This window comes from Punica granatum, chromosome 5, assembly GCF_007655135.1.
Source record: "Punica granatum isolate Tunisia-2019 chromosome 5, ASM765513v2, whole genome shotgun sequence".
NCBI classification, from domain to species: domain Eukaryota; kingdom Viridiplantae; phylum Streptophyta; class Magnoliopsida; order Myrtales; family Lythraceae; genus Punica; species Punica granatum.
Genome location: NC_045131.1, coordinates 17212836 through 17229969, shown reverse-complemented (window position 1 = coordinate 17229969; position 17134 = coordinate 17212836). Strand labels below are relative to the sequence as shown.

At 40.2% G+C, this 17134-nt stretch overlaps 1 protein-coding gene across 3 annotated transcripts; it reads right to left on the bottom strand.

Moving 5' to 3' along the window:
• Positions 1–1921: 1921 nt before the first annotated feature.
• On the bottom strand, positions 1922–7991 carry LOC116208892 (solanesyl diphosphate synthase 3, chloroplastic/mitochondrial-like). 3 transcript variants are annotated; one of them, XM_031542460.1, is made up of 12 exons: positions 7681–7991; positions 7337–7438; positions 6347–6427; positions 6143–6214; positions 5829–5963; positions 5619–5705; positions 5200–5271; positions 4486–4571; positions 3555–3687; positions 2957–3046; positions 2669–2767; positions 1922–2476 (listed from the first exon to the last, which is right to left on the bottom strand). In XM_031542460.1, exons 1-12 carry the CDS (start codon positions 7828–7830, stop codon positions 2297–2299), a joined length of 1287 nt encoding a protein of 428 aa, XP_031398320.1. In that variant the 5' UTR covers positions 7831–7991; the 3' UTR covers positions 1922–2296. The 3 variants fall into 3 exon arrangements, with proteins under 3 accessions (XP_031398320.1, XP_031398321.1, XP_031398322.1); XM_031542461.1 differs by having other exon boundaries at positions 7337–7424; positions 7681–7987; XM_031542462.1 differs by lacking the exons at positions 7337–7438; positions 7681–7991 and adding an exon at positions 7267–7289.
• Positions 7992–17134: the final 9143 nt, after the last annotated feature.

The window sequence follows — 17134 nt, the reverse complement described above, 5'->3', positions numbered from 1 at the left end:
AGAAGTGCATTCCACGAACTCGCCTGAGCGCTTCTTGATCTCCCCTCCTTCCACAAATCTCTACTGAGGAATCTTGTTGAGTGAATCAATCTCTGTTTGGAGCTTTCCTACAAGGGGTCTAACGGAGTGAAGGTCATCAAGGGCAACGAAGTTTTACGGAGCTGATAACCTCCTTCCTATCACTCGCTTGCATCCACATGCAGTTCTTCCACACAGTGCAACCGACACACTTGCCCGTCGAGCTGACACATAGCGGGGTAACAACTGAGATAGCTTCCACCATTGTCAGGGCTATGGCTGTTGCCATTACCCCCGGGCATATAAGCACGGCCATGGAAGCCAGTATACATGTCACCCTCGTGACCTTCCTCCACGATCAAATACTCAGTCCTCAAACTTCCCTTAAAACTCATTTGCATTTACACGACGTTATAATGAACATATATAATGCTCTTAGGGTTCTTTCAGGGTACGAGTTTTACAAGAAAATGAGGAGTATTTGATCCCAGAGGAAGGTCACGAGGGTGATATGAATCATGGCTTTTTTGGCTGTGCTTATATGCCTGGTCATGATTGCAGTAGCGGCAGCTCTGCAGCATTGGGGGCAGCTTTCTCTTGTGTCATCTCGGCTAGTAATTGGCGTCGACGCTCTGTGGAAGAACTGCGTGGATGCTCTTAAGTGACAGGAGGTTATCAGCTCTATATAGCTATTTTTCCCTTAATGAATTCAACATTAACACCATTAGACACCTTGTAAGAAAGCTTGTAACTAAGATCAATGTCACTCATTGATATAATTGATTCTTCAATGGATCGGGACGGGACGGATCCATGAAGAGCAAGTATAGAAAAATCAATTGTTTGCACATTTTGCGATCCCAAAAAAGGGAAAACTCAAAAGGAGAAAGCACAAAAAACATTTAACAGAGAAGAACACTAAGATAAAATAGTTATGGATAATACCAAGATGGGTTAGTTCAAGCGATTCGTGTGGCGATTGTTCCCCTTAAATAGAGCTCGGGTTTGATTCTTATGAATGAAAAATTCTATGCTGAGAGAGTTTTATCATTTAGTGGGCCGACTCGATTCAAACTTAATTAGTTGGGCTCATTGGGCTCCGGATATCAACGTACACACTAAAAAGAAAATAGTTATGGATGATGTTCACCTTGGGAGGAGTTATGTAAGTAGCTTGTCCAAAAGAAACATTGGTTGAGTGGGGGGAAGATAGAAGGATTTTCTAGTGATGGGTTTTGTGGATTGAGTGCTCTCCTCATTTTCAATTTATATAAATCTATTGATAACATTTAGGACTAAACTAAAATGGTAAGGGAAAATTCGGGTATGTTGTTTCCTAGCTTGTGATATACGTTACATGCTATTATTGCACTTATTATAATTGTTATATTATCGAATCAGACGTTATATATCATATTAATTACTGGACTTTTCCCCAATTTTTAAATATGTGGATAGCACGAAAATTTTTTAGTTTCACGAGTCGAAATCCATGTGGGTTGAACATAAGAGCTCGACTTTTATCAAGAATACAAAGAAAATTGAAATGATACAGATACTTAAACAAATAAAATGCTTGAGATTGACTAAATAGAGGTTATAATAGTAAACATATCTACCAAAATGCAATTATATAATTTCAAAAGTTATTTATAAAATTTGAAGTGTGAGTGTTATATTGTTAACAACTTTTTAGAAATCTCGCAAAGCATCTTGATCAAAGAGAAGCTAGAAATCAATATGAATAGCGAAAATAATATAATTCACATTCTACTCCATACTTCTCATTTAATGAATTATGAGTTGATCGTCGAGAACTCTTATTCAGTGTTTAGCTCGCGATTTGCTCATAATACCTCGCAGCTTCACTTATAACTTCATAAGAGAAATTGATCAGCAGTTATTTGAGGTACGTAGAACTTTGCTACCTTTGAAAATGAAAGTGTTCAGTAGAAGAAGAGCATGAAACATTGGATGTTAGCCTTCCTTCTAGTCTACAACAAGGAATAAATTAAATTACAGTAAGCCTCCCTCGACCTGAAGAAAAAAATGAAAATAAAATAAATAAAAACAAAAATAGTAGAATGGTGCCTAATCTTTTCGATGAAAATGCTTTATTGGCATAGGGGAAAAAATGGATTGAAAAAAAAATTAAGAGGGAAGCAAAATTTAACCCCCTTCTGCTGGAAATGAACTACGAAATGGACAGAACACAAAGGGTCCAGTAAAGTGTTGGTTTCACAACATCAGAGACTTCTGCTCCGGGTATGGTTTGCTATCACTTGGCTCTTGTAATGACGATGTGGGTGAGAGCTATGAGGGCTCGCCTCGATCTCCTCACTTCTTCATCGTCGCTATCTGGTAGAGAATCGATCGCAGCAGCCGCTCGGTTGGCATGGTCTTTTGCTAGATCCCTTGCCCTCTGTATTCCGCGGCTCTTCCCAAGGTACTCTAGGGCCTGCAAAATATGTTTACGACTAATCCTTTATCTTCCATCGTGCCCCAACAAACCGATGCATGAAATGATGATATCCATGCACCGGAGTTGATGAACTGAAACAGCTAAAAGATGCTACAACTGCAAGTGTTTCTCTGAACCATGCCATGTTTTACATATAACAAAGAATAAATAGATGATCTGGACACTTACAAGATTGACATTTCTAGGATCTTCAAAGCCCCGCTCGACGACTGCACGCAGTTCAGGAAATTCATCCATGGCAAACAGTATTGGAGCGGTCACGATTCCCTGCAAAACAGCATAAACAATATACAATAACGACGATGAAACAAATGATACCCGAAGAAGTTATAAAGCTATACGCAATCATAGATAAGCCCTCACCAAACAAGAAGTGCCGCACATATAAGTTACTGCATAATTTTCTTAAAAGCATTACATATCCTCATAAATTTCATTTAGAAAGAGATGCATTACATGGCTGATGTCAGATAAAGAACCCTTCCCAAGAGAAGCAGACGTGCCAGTAAAATCAAGAACATCATCTATCAATTGAAATGCCAATCCCTGCAGAATGGAGGATAACAGATCATCAGGACCATTAAACAGACAAGAGACAGATGGTCTGTTTATATGCGCATGCATGTCTAAGAAGTCGACCAGATTAAACAGTGAAATTCGAGGATTCTTAATCAAATAGTTATGTTGCATTTGTATGTGTTCATCAACTGTGTGGTTAGTTAAAACATTCTATAACTCTTCTGTACTCCAGGCACTTGAAGGAAAGTGATTCGTAGAGATAGACAACTCATTGCAATCTAGAATGGAGAAGATTTCTTAAAAGTGTTACCTAAATAGATCTTAGAATTACAGCTGACGTTAGCCGGAAAGTTTAGCATTTCTTATAGCACAAAAATTAAAGAAAGATTTAACTAAGAACTGGTGTAATGGGCAATTAATTCGTAATTAATCACAATGAGAACTCTTTGATCGTTAAAAGGAGATTGCAGCCCTGAATTATTCTAGTTTCTACATGAAACAGTTTCCAATCGAGAATTCCAATAAAAATACTAACCAGATTTCTGCCATAGTCATAAGCCAAAGTTGCAACTTCAGCTGTGTGACCAGCGAGAAGAGCAATAGCCTTGCAGCTGTTTGCAATCAATGATGCAGTCTTGTAATACGTCTTTTGCATATAATACTCCATGCTGCATGTATAAGCAACAATTCTCACATTCTATCTATTGTAAGATCCACGCTGGAAATTCACCCATAACACAAACTACTATGACTACAATAATCACATGTAGAGAAAGTCGATGTAAACAAAATTGTGTCATCACTATGTAGGCTTCTTAAGTTAAAAGCTTCTTCACATATTTGATAAGTAGTACATATGAGTACTTCAAATTAGTAATTAAAGATCATGCTACTCTCCATTGATAAATGAATGATCACAAACAGATATTTTACTTTCCTGTAATGCCTTCTGCTTTTCATTAAGAAAAGTGTCCTACTTGGTTTATCTCATTTTATTGTCAATACTGCAGTGCTACTTATAAATCAGAGATCAGACGAAGCTTACTGGTCAGAAGTTCAAACATAGAATAGCCCTGCCGGAGATATTAAACTCAAGAATTTCAATTGTTAACTTTTGATAAACAACAGCAATTGCTGAACAAAGGTAAAGCCTCCGAGTCACAGTTACAAAAGACAAGGTGAAAAAAATGAAGCAGCATGATGGGAGTACATCTACTAACAATAAGGAATTGATTTCCCAACAATTAGGATTAAGATCCAATAATGAAGAGGAGAATGAAGAAGGTTGCAAAAATAACCCAAATGGTGACACGTACATCTGAAAATACTGCCAAGTGGGCACACGCTAAGCATCGACAATGATAAACTGCGAATAAAGTGCTACAAGCAACACAAGAAAGGTTGAAGGAGCGGAATTAAATGCTTGCAGCATGCCATCGGAGTTGATTAGAGAATAAATCACACACCTACACCGTTGGTCAACAGATGTAGTCATTTGCATGGTTTCACCTGTAACAAGTTGCTCTATGACAGTTGCTAGCAAGGATACAACCTGTGGAAAAATAGCTATGAAAAAGAGCTCCATGGACAGATAAATAATGTAGATTTTCATGCCTTTAAGGGATCATGTCGAGAGTTATCGCAGGTGCAATTAATATAGATTATGAAATTGCAATATCTATTTCAAGGTTTTCTTGGCATAGAGAAGAGCGATAGGATGCAACTGACAACCTTTCCATAGGTACCAAATTCTGGTCTTGGATCAGTAGGGGTGGTGGACGCGTAATTTCGCAAATGGAGACCTAAGACGTATTTTGCAGGGTTTTGCAATTCAGAAGGCTTGTAATGAGTGCTATGGAACACCAACAACTGAATCATATGAGAGGGTGAAGGTCGGGGCTGAAGAGACAGACACGCAAGGAAAGAGGAAAAGACAATGGAATGCCCGCTAATTCCTATGTACAGTGGCAGTTTGCATTAAAGCACAAACGAGAATCTTCATCACCCATAAAGTCTCTTTTGTTCACTTCTAATAGAGACAGATAGGTAGAAGCAAACTCATAAATCTATATATATATATATATATTAAAAAAAAAAGGGCACACTAACAAGCAGGTCAATTGATCTTCATAGTATTCATAAAACATCTGATGGAACTTGATAATTCAATTAAGACATACCTCTGTGTTCTTTAAGGATGCAAGTGCTACACAAGCCCTCGAGAGCAGGAAATCTCCAGCTAATACTGCTAACTGCATTACACATTAAAGAAACTAAATTAATCTCAAGCTGGAATTAGATAGAATGTCCATTATACTTAAGATATACACAAAAAAAGTGTCAAAATGCACCAAAGCTAATATGTATCCCATGAATCCACACCTACAAATATTTTAAACGTTAAAGAAGGGAAGTATTACAGAATATGCAGCACAGAGTCGGTAACTCATCATTTATGTAAGCATTCATTGAAAATGTGAAACCATGCGCAGGACTGTGCATCTAAATCATACAATGCTTAAATGCATAAAGTATAACTTCAGATTCCATCATAGAATATGCAACCCCAGAGGAGGTACACATGGACAGTGATTAGCACCTTGTTTCCCATTACAAAATTTAAAGAACTGATCCCACGTCTCGTATCCGCGTCATCCAAGACATCATCATGAAGAAGACTAGCGACCTGAAATATAGAAAAACATTATGCAAGGATATGAGGAGCACTGAAAGAAAAGTTTCCTTAAACACATACAAACACTAGGAGGCCACCTGATAGATGTTAAATGATCCCAAACTACTCACTTACATGAATCATCTCAGTGATCTCAGCTATGGATTGCTGTCTTACACGTAGCTCTGCTGTCATTGTATCTCCCATAATAGTATCGGGAGGTGGTTTATGTATGGATACATTCAAAGCAGTTGACATCAATAATAAGACCTACAGAAGATTCAGATGGCACGCCAAATGTGAGGAGATGAGAGACATATCCACGGTGTAGCCCAATCATTGAGCAATAAATGAAATCATAGAAATGATTTAATTTGCAGATGGGGAAAATTCGACGATGAGAAATGAAATTCAACCACTAAACGGAAGACTACTCTTAGGTGGCTTACCGTGGGACGAAATCTCTTCCCTTCCACCCCCATTCTGAAGAAGTATTCAGCAGCAGACGCTAGTTTAGGAACCTAACCATTGGACCAAGATAAGATAAAATTCGACTTTTCAGTGAAGTTTTTCAAATGAAAAGTTATTTTATTACTCACATATAGTGATGAGGTAAAGGATTCGAAAAGTAGATATACAATGTCATGTCATACCTCAGCAACTACCATTGCTCGCAACCTATTAGCAAGAATTGATAGCTCATCCGCAACAAGTGAGAAAGGATCAAGTTGCTCCTGAAACAGGAAAACGTTGATGTTACAAAAGCAGTAAATGCTACTCCAGGAAAAAAAAGTGCAGAGATTTAAGGGTCAGGAAAGGGAAAAAGAACCCAATCTGAAATGGTTGTATAAGTAGAATCTGGAACATGGTCGTTAAGAAATTAGACAGGTAGTTGACAGAATGCATAATCTTCGTTACAAAAACATCTGCAACTATGTAAAATCTTGTAAAATAAACTCTAAAGGTGTAAGCCTAATTCGTCTTGTTTTTATTCATCTGTTTCTCTTTAGTTGCGCAGAATTATATAGCCTGCAGAGAAGATTACTAAGTAACTCCACGATTCCTCGGGATGGGCCAATCAAGGGATCGAATCCTCCAGGAGGTGAAAGGAATATTCTGACATAGCATTTAGACATTTAAAGTAATTCTATCCTATATGAAGATGAAAAACAGAAACCAGCTGGGTTTCCGAGGGACTAGGATCTACAGGTCAATCCAGCACGAGTAGAACTTTTGAGCAATCTTCACTGTGCCACTGATATGTTGTAATGCTAAGAGCTAAACTGGCTGCTCACCACTCCCGCAATCCTAATACATGGCCTTTCTTTAAATAGATTACTGGAAGTTCTCGTTAGTTCAAAATTCAAGTCAACCAATCAAGTATAGTCCTCATAGCTCCTTACATATTGCCTTTATCTGCTAATGAGAGCAAAATTATGAGGAAAGTTTTTCTGAGTACCAGTAGACTGACGGCCTGCCTTAGTATAAATAAAAGGAAAATGATAATAACTATAGAATAGTATCAGGGCAGCTGAATTGACCAACATGCATAAGCAAAGTTCCGAATTCCTACCTAGGACCCAATATCTCCAAGAAAAAACATTGCCCTTTTCAGAGAAGAGAAGAGAAGTGCTTAGTGTTACCTCGACAATCGAAGCGCTGTGATGATGAATGTGATGTCTAATACTGTACAAGGCAGCGGGCAACCCCCAGCTCCAGGAGCTAATATGTCTGCAACCCAAGACCTACCAGTCACCAGCAGCAAAGTGCGGAAAACTTCAATAATCACAAACAAAAGCAAGCAACCAGCAACCGTGAGTCTCAACTTGAGTTGAGTCTCCACCGAACCATACAATCCAATCCCATCATACATTTACATCACCATCAAGCAACAGAAAGAACCGCCGCACCCCATTTCCCTTCCCCACGTAAGAGCTACACAGTTCAAAGTAGCAAGTAGAAAGATTAAGAGATGGGTGTGAATTACCTTCAGGGACGGATCATCACCGAGGGAAGAGTCGAGACAGGGGAGAAGGTTGCGGCAAGCGGTGGCTTGACGGTGAGAGAGCGGCTCACCGAATATCTTCCCCCGGAACCTCCTCGAAGCTCGCGACAATCCCCTGCTAACGTACATCATCTCTAGTTGGTTCCGAGAGAGAGAGAACGAGATAGACAGGAGTGGAAGAAATGATTTCCGCTGAGATTGGAAGAAGCCGAAGAGCGGCAGAAGGGGGGGAGAGAGAGAGATTTGGGGTCAAAGAGACGACGGCTCCATACCATAACCACACCCTTTTTTTGACTTCGCCATAATAATAATAATAAGGAAAAGTCCAAAAACATACTTATGATTTGAACTTTTTTACATATTGGATGTCGTGATTTTTCAAGGATAAATAACATCATGCGATTCACTTTTATGAGATATAATAGATCTCATTGTTAATTGTTTCGTCACTTTTGATCTTCAAATTTTTTATTTTAATATTATTATCCTCAAACTTTAACTTTATTTTCAATTTGGTCCTAAAATTTGAAAAAAAAAAAAAGGGAAGGGGCCGCGATCATTAGTTGGTGACCCCGACCCCACCACTGAGGTCCCATGCACCCACAAAGGATGTCGTCAACCATGGATGTGGGGTCGAGGTGTAGATTGGCGGCCCTCGCTCCCGAATCGACTGGATCTTGAATCTCGAACTTGAGATCCAAGTCGATTCGGGGGCCAAGGCAACCAATTAACGACTCTGACTCTACTCGCGAGGATTCTGGCGTCCTTTGTGGATGTCAGCAACCTCGATAGTGGGGCCCAAGCCCCTTCCCTATTTTTTTTGAATTTTAGGACTAAATTGAAAAAAAGTTGAAAGTTTGAGGGTAATAATGGCAAAAGGAAAAAGGTTAAGGAACAAAATTGACGAAAAAATTAACGGTGCAGTCCATTATGTCTCACGAAATGAACCACAAAATGTTATTTGTTCATAGAAAAATCACCGGATCGAATTTGTTTCAAGCTCAAATCACAATGGAGTTTTTGTACTTTTTCCTAATAATAATAGTAACATAAATAATGATGAAACTCTGCCATGATACCAACGTGACTTGATTCAAGAGGTTCGATATTTGTTTCTTCACGTTGGGAATGTTTTACCCTTTAAGTGGTCGACCCAGCATTGAAAGGATTTTAAACAGACTTAATTTTTCTTCCATTAGACAGTTTTCTTGTTTTACATAATTTTTCCTTTTTATATGTTACAATTATAATAAAGTTAAAAAAACACTTTGCTTCTTAACCTTAGGGGGGAGAAGGTTCGCCCCAATCTTTAAAGGTTTACATGGTACCTCTCAACCTTATGAAAAATGAGTACTTTGTCCCCTCCATTCACATTTCCAGCCAAAAACTATCATATGGGTGACACATCATAGAGGCAAATACGACATTTGACCAAATAAGAAATAAAAAAAATTGAAAGGAAAAAAAAGAAACAAACTGATTGAAGAAGGGGCATGTGGACACCCTCGCCGGCCACCCACCCTTTGATGGTGGTTACCGACAGGCTGAGAATCCCCAACGACCCACCCATCGACGACCATGATCGAGGGGTAGGGGCTCCCCCGTCGGCTATCCACCCCCCGTTCTATGTCATTGGAGGGGTCAAAGTCCGTCGGAGACGAGGGTGAGTCTACTAAATTGAGGAGGTGGGGGCGCCCCCACTGACCACTCACCCCTAATCGTGGTCACTAGCAGTAAGATCCCCTCCACCTTTCCCTTTTGTTTTTTATTTTGTATTATTAATTTTTTTTATTTTTCAAATGTCAACTTTGCCCTTTGAGGGTGTCATGTGCCACACACATGACTCTTTTGGCCTGAAAAGTGATTGGAGATTTGAAAGAGCAAAGTGCTTTTTTTCTTCCATAAGATTGGGGGCACTGTGCAAATTTTTAAAGGTCGAGAGCTAACATTTCCTAATCTAAAAGCAAGGGGACAAAGTCCTTTTCCTCTATAATAAATTAATAGATTAAAGAGTTAAAGGTAGATTTTACTATGTGATCCCAACTTGTGTTTAAATTTGCCAAGGGTTAATTATCCAAAAATGCACAAAGTTATCATATTTTATCAATTCTAACATTAGTTTTTTTCTCAACCTGAAAATGCACAAACAATTGATTTTTCTCAAACAATTAAGTGAAAGTCTCATAAACATATATATTTGTATGAATATAAAATTATTTAAATATAAGTATGCGGACTTAGCTCCTCTCCCACCAATCTTATTTATTAAAATTTTAAATATCCGTTGTTAATTATTTGTAATAATTTTTTTCATTTAATCAAAACTTGAAAATTTTCAAAGACTATCTGCCTTAATTCCTCGATGCAAGAATTTTTAATCATCTATTGTTAATTATTTGTAGCTTTTTTATTTATCAAATTCAAAAATTCGTGAAGACCATCTGACTTAATTCCTTTTTTCATGAAGTTATAAAAAAGAATTGTTTAGATGATTATTTAATATTTTAGGAAACTTAATTTCATCATTAATTAGAACTTGGCGACTTCTTGGATGATTATTTTTTTCTTTTTATTTTTCTTTTTTCGGTTCAAAGAGAGAAACAGGGAGATAATCCTTGTGGGTGAAGCTATTTTCATAGAGTAAATGAGAAGCCATGTAATAGAGAGTTGAGAATTTGAGACATGTAGCGAAGCGAGGTTGGACATATGGAGCGACGTGGGGCTTGACATGTGGAGCGACTTGATTAATTTTATTTATGTGACTTCGACTTAATTAGTACCTTGGAGTAACTTAACAAATGTCGGTAAAAATAAAAAAGAGTATCTCGGGATAAAGTAATTAATTTTTTTAAAGATAGAAATATATAAAAATTTATTGAACTTAATTAATCTTATTTGATTCTACAATTCAATCTTAACATTTCTTAGTCACTAAACATATAATTCAAGGGTCGTAAATTGTATAATAAAATTCAATTTGAAAAATATATGATAATTAATAGTTTCAAATAATTAATACAAGCCCTCATGTGCGTGCGCGATTGCTTTCGATTTCGGTGCAAACTCGAATATCGATTTAATAGTCCAAATCATTGTTTTGAAACCTATGAACAAACTCGATTATGGGATTAACAGTATAAAATATTACATTATTTCCATTTACAATTAATAGCTCCTCAAGTTTGAACGGAAATCCATAAATAATTGCTAGGCACATTGGGACCTACATTGTGCTTTTTTCATCATTAAAAGGATTTGTTGTACAGGCCGTGGTGTGCCTTGCAGACACATTCTTTTTTTATTTTTTTTATGAGTAAAAATAAGAAAAAATAACAATAATATGTTTTGATCAATACAATTATGGAGTTGCAGACCCGCGTCATATATATATAAACACTGTGCGGACCCAAATGTGCTCTTGTCGGGGCCCGCATGCGCACAGCTTAGGAATCGCCTTCCCGGGGACGCGTGACGGACAGGCGTGAGAATGAGTTGCCACTTACTGTTTACGACCCGGAGGTCGAGAGCTGTTAAGTTGCTCGGGTCTAGGGGTGGTACGAAGTACACCTAAAATGCTAATGCATTGGTCATAATAGAACCGAAAATTTTGAGTTCGGGGGTTTTATTAGATGCGGGCCTAAATCCCACATGCCCTTTTGGTACTCTAACTTGCTAGACTTGCCATTTTTATTTATTTACCAAGTGGATTAAGTTGCGCTCGCCTTACCCATTTTGACACCGTAAAATTCAATGAACCAAATGAATTGGGCCGAGACACCGAGAGAGAGGTAGGCTCGTGCGTCGAGGAATTGATTCGTTATCCTCGTGTTACGGTTCAACGGACCTTAGAGGTCGAATTCCTGCGCGACCTGAAAACCGCGAGGCCTCGGGGTCACATCTCCCTAGGTAGCAAAGACTGGCTCGATTGGTTCAGCACTCGGATCCCTCGCTCATCGACCATGATCCTTACAACGAACGAAATGAATATACAAATAAATGTTCTCACAATGCGCTCTCAAATAGTTACAGAATACAACAAAATATAGTACATGGATCTCAATCGGCTTGCGTTGGGCCAATATTCCGCTCCGGTTCACCGTGTGTTTTGAATGACCCACAAATAAATTAAGGTAACGCCTCAAAGAGCTGAGGGTCGGGTTCGACTGGACCGACGGGTGATAAGAGAACCGATTAATTCTCGAGATGACCGTTGGAACGGTCAAGCTCTCGGGTGATGCCCAGTCGCAGTTCACATGCCCAATCCAAGTCGTCTTCTGCATAGACATTACTCAAAGCATGGGGGTGACTCGGGGCTAGACCACATTCCGCACTCAGGTTGCGCGCTCTCGATGTGGTGAGGACGTTGGACCTCGTGCAATGCGTGACCTATGGGTTTGGGCTCGAACTGCAACAAATCAGCAAACAACAGTAGAAAGCAAGAGAAAAACTGATAAAACAGATTAAAACAGTTTAAAACAGACAAATACAGACAAGTTGTGTATTATGCCAAGTTTATGTGATTTAATCAATTATTAACCGGGGTTATTGGTAAACAATTTAACTAACCTAGGCAAACAGAAGAACATGCTAGAATCCAGTACTAGGTTAACTATATATGTGTGGGTTTGTTTTAAGACTTTGTTCTGTATGTGTCACTACGGTTTCACTGATTATGCCAAATACGTGTTTTGACTCTAGATTTGAAACTCTATCCATTATCTAATATTTGGTTAAGTCGAGTGAATGGTTAGTCCGGTTTTACATGTTTCGTGACAGAAGTAACAGTTCTAATTACCGAATTTATGGTAGGATGACAGAAATACTAAAACCGGAGAAAAGAGGCTATGCGAATAACGCTCATCCGAACGAGCAGCCCGCCTTCAACCGTGGATCAAGGTGTTTTGGTCTCCCTGATACCTAGAATGTCGGCGATTTACGAAACGATGGTTATGCCCTTGAACTGAAAAGTGCGTGAGGTGATTATGTGGAATTGAGAACACACGACACGAAGTAGTACAAAGAAGACTTGCACACTCCAACTTGAGCCACCTCAAATCGGGCCCGGATTCGAGTAGAGGCACAGTGTTCCCTAGACATGATGCTACGCATGTTACGTGTCTCGGTGCTTTGAAATTGTGGGTTTCAAAAGGGCGTTTCCGACAGTTCGTGATCCGTCGACACAATTACAAATTAGTAGCCGGTTCGTGCAATTTATTTAAGTCGGATGAGATGCTTAGCCGGATGATTCGTCCCATTTTCCCGTGTGTGGATTCATTAATGGTTATGGCCTTGAACCTTGAATGTTATGGGTTAACGGAATCGATTTGTGACACGGGGACCAAAACGGGTCCTTGAAGGCTAAGAATACCCGGTTGATGACAACCAATGCACTCGTAGACCCTCATGAGCCCGAAATAATCACCAATACCCGAATCCATGCATAAAGCTTAAACTAACGTGCTAAACATACCATTTATCGCGTAAATAACGATAAAACGGAAAGTATAATTACAACTAATCCGAGAAACGGAATTCATCGAGGTAAAGAGGTCGTCCTTGGCCTGAATAAGGTCAAGGAGCTCTAGGCCCTCTCCCCTAGAGGATGGTCGTGAGCCTCCTTGAACCATTTTGGGTTTTGGACGGTCTCTTTAACCCGATTTCAACTATTTTTCGCATGCATAAGATATTAACACAACAATGACATTTATTTATGAAATCGGTGCCGCCATGCTCTCGGAAACGCAAACAAACATTCAAGCATGCACATATATGAAAATTTTAAGGAATCAATAAAAACGGCACTAACTCATGGAAGGGAAAAATACAAAAATACGGGAATCGACAAAAATTGAAGAGGAGGAGACTACCATGGATCGGAATGGTCCATGGAAGCTCTCGGCCACCTCTCTAAAGAGAAGACCGTGAGGTCCCTTGGCTCATATGGGCTATGGGAGTCTCCTCAACTCCGATATCGATCGTTTCCCAACACGCATATAAACGACACTACAGATCGAAATGATGAACAAAAAGCGACAAGAACGAAACACGTAAGAAAGTCGGTGGAGGATCGCTTTATCACCCCACATCATTCAAGAACTATGAGACCTAACTTCTCTAAGTCATTTAGAGTGTTATACCTAGCTCCGGGATGCGAGGAAAGAGTCGGTGAAGGATTAGGAAAGTCAGGTGACTTGGTTGCACAGAAGCTGTCACGGGAAGAAACAATGGGCACCCCGGTGAAAACTGGATGGCTCAGGTGGCTCTGGGTGTCCTCTCCGAACGGGCACAGCCGTTTTCTACTCCCAAGAGGATGCCGAACAAGCCTGTGAAGTTTCACGCAAAACACACGGGTAGATTTTCTCGAAATTAAGGAGAAAGAACCGTGAAAAACAGTGAAACCGAGAAGGAAACAAGGGAGAAAGGGGCGACTGTGCAAGGCAGAGCTGTTCTCGGGCTATGACCACCTTGTCACGGGGGAGAATAAGGGTTGTGAAGAACCCTTAGAATGTGTAGGCACAACTCGCCTTAGTCGTGGAAGGAAGGAAGACGACTAGGAACCGAGAATCGCCTAAAGAGCCCGATTCTAGACTGTTTCTATGATGGGACAAAACGAGCTATTGGAGGCTTCAAATGTAAATACTAAGCTTGGAAATGGACTCGAGAGGTCGAAGACATATGGGGTATGAAGTTTGGTTGGAGCTCGGGTGAGTCGGATGGTGGAACTCGCCTAGAAACCGGGAAAACACCTAAGTAAACTGTTTCTGGTCAGTGCTGGTTCGGTGAGCTGGAGGCTTCAACTGCTAAAACTAACCCCAGAAACAGACTCGGGAGGTCGAAAACATGTGGGGTATGTAGTTTGTTTGAAGCTTGGTTAAGTCGGATGAATGGTCGTTAGAAAACGGTTAGTTTTCTAGTAGAAATGGCCTTGTTTTTGGGCAATGCTGGGGCTATGCGGGCTGAGTGTTTCTGCTGGAGCTTGGGAGGAATTTGAGAGCTTTTTAGAGAGCTAAAGGCTAGAGAGAAGTGGCAAGATGAGTTGTGATTAAAGTGTCATGCAATTAGGTATTTATATGATGCTTTAATGAGTTAGATTAGTGAATTTAAGTGCAATTAAAGGGAGGATTAAGAGGGCATCCGAATTTGGGTGATTAGGAAGGGGAAGTTGTCTTCCAAAAGTGATGGGAGTTGATGGATGAAACAAAGGAAGTGATGGGGTGTAAGAGATATTTTGAAATTGTGTGGATGGCGGAGACTTGGCTTGCTTTTAGCCATCCATAGAGAGAAGCCATGGCTTGCGGCTTGGAGGCTGGCTCGGCTTGGCTTGGTTGGCTGGTGGGTCCCACTTGGTTATGGAGAAAGTTGGGAGAAGTTCGGGGCTCGATTGGTTGCACGTTTGATCTCCGCGGCTCGCCTGAGCAACGAATTGTCAATATACGCGCGAATGCGATGTTAATGAGCCCAATATTGCCATGCTTCGTATAAGGAAATGCTAGGGTGGCCTGGGAACTCGAAAGCCGGTTTTGCTCCATTTGGATGATCGAAGCAAAATTAACTGTTTTTATCGCCTATTCACGTTTTTACGTGTTGTACCACTCGCATTGGCGTGCTTTGTGCTTTAAGCGGAACATTTGACTCGTCGACCTAGAATGAAGATCGGGAACCAGAGACGTCCTAGGGATTTACGATCGGAGCTTTCTTAGTGTTTCCCAAGTGTTCTGATATGTTCAGAGATCAATGTGTTCTCCGTTTGTCGGAAATGGACCCCGAAGGTTAGCTGGGGGACGTTTGAGACCACGTTAATGCTACTCGGGAGAGCTTGATGATTTGCTTGGTCCGAGGCGAAATGATTTCCTGGGCCTAAGGGGTTATAGGGAATGGGTGGTGCGAAGCTCAGGTATTAACATTTCGCAAAACAAACTCCGAGAGCTAGATTCCGTTTGAAAGGGGCCCTTTTTTTTCTGCCGGAACGGTACTTGGGAAACCTAAATGAGTCATGCAGTGCGGTTAGTGTTTGTTTCTCGGGCCCTTGAGGTCCCTAGGATTGATCACCACAGATTCTATGCACGGACGATTCACTAAAAAGGTCTCCGGCTATGTTTTTATGTAGAAAGAATCATGTTTGACTGGGTTTGGATCCACTCGGGAGATCAAAATGAATTACGAAAAACAGTTTGAATCTTGTTCCCTGGTCCTAATGACCCTCGGGTGTGGACAGGTCTATTCCTGGGTGCCGTTAATCCTTCCGTGGAGTGGTCGTCCCAGAAGTCCCGTTAGGAAGGCGTCATAATTGGGAGAGGTTGGACGAAACATACAGGTGGGAGCTGCTTGTGTCATGGCAGCTATTTTACCTTTATGCTCCATCTTGTGGACTAATATCTCAGAAGCCTCCCCCGAAGAGTCAGAAGACTCGTGGGAGATTGAAGGAACGTTCGGAAATGTCCGGGCTTAGGCATATGATTTCTGAAAATGCGCTCGGAGATGACGTTGGTCATTTTGGCACTAAGAGGGATTTTTAGAGTTTCATATTGGATACCTTCTGATGCTCCGGTGATCTGACGATGAATAGTGCTGTCGTGCCGGCTTTTGTTATCCCGAGGTTTGCAGCTTGTTTGCTCCTTCTGATTGGTTGTTGCGGCCCTCTGGTGGCCCTAGCTTCTCCTCCGTAGTCCCTGCCCCGTGACTGTGTGTCTGTCCCTACTGGCCCGACTGTGAATAGTAGCCCAAGCTCTTCTGTGCCTTCCTCTATCGTGCTTGTCGGGCTTTGGCCAAGGTAGTTGTTGGCGTTCTCTGCGGAGTCGATAGGTCAGAATGGGATGCTGACACAAACTATATGTAATGATTTTCTTTGACTTTCCAGCTAGTAATTATACATCTACAGAGAACAAGAAACACAAATTAGAGAGAGAGAGAGAGAAAGAAGAAGCGATTTATGTCATACGGGGGAGGTTAATGCATATTAGCTCGAGAAATCTGTTCAAACCTTTCTTTTTTCGCCACATCTTGCGAAAATTTTCAATCAAAACTTCTGGGGCTAAAACATTTAGATTAGTTGTTATGCTCATTTTTTTGTTAGGAGTTGTTATGTTCTTTTTGCTTAAATATAGACATTCCCTTACAATATATACGGATGAAAAATAAACAAAGACATCGATAAAACGAGAAATTCCTCTGAAGAAAATCAATGATGTTCCTTAATTTGCAGTGCTATTTTCGATGGACCGGTTGGAAGTAAAAGAGAAAAGATCACATCAAGATTTATTTTAGGTTTTGATTATCTACTGAATAGTAGTTTACTATATCTTAAGTTGGCTTAATAACATCCATGTGTGTTAGTTTCTTGTATAGGATTATCAGGAGAGGATGGTTTTCAACTCAAGCTTTTGAGCCACTTGGTAAGTTGTCATCCGTATATTGTTGCTCTTCTTCTTTTCGATAA

Excerpts from the sequence above, each read along its gene's own strand:
- LOC116208892 (XM_031542460.1), bottom strand. The coding sequence starts at position 7,830 with ATGATGTACGTTAGCAGGGGATTGTCGCGAGCTTCGAGGAGGTTCCGG. Across the intron at positions 4,572-5,199 it reads CATCCTTAAAGAACACAGAG|GTTGTATCCTTGCTAGCAAC; the intron begins GTATGTCTTAAT and ends ATTTTTCCACAG. Across the intron at positions 3,047-3,554 it reads ATGACTATGGCAGAAATCTG|GGATTGGCATTTCAATTGAT; the intron begins GTTAGTATTTTT and ends TCCATTCTGCAG.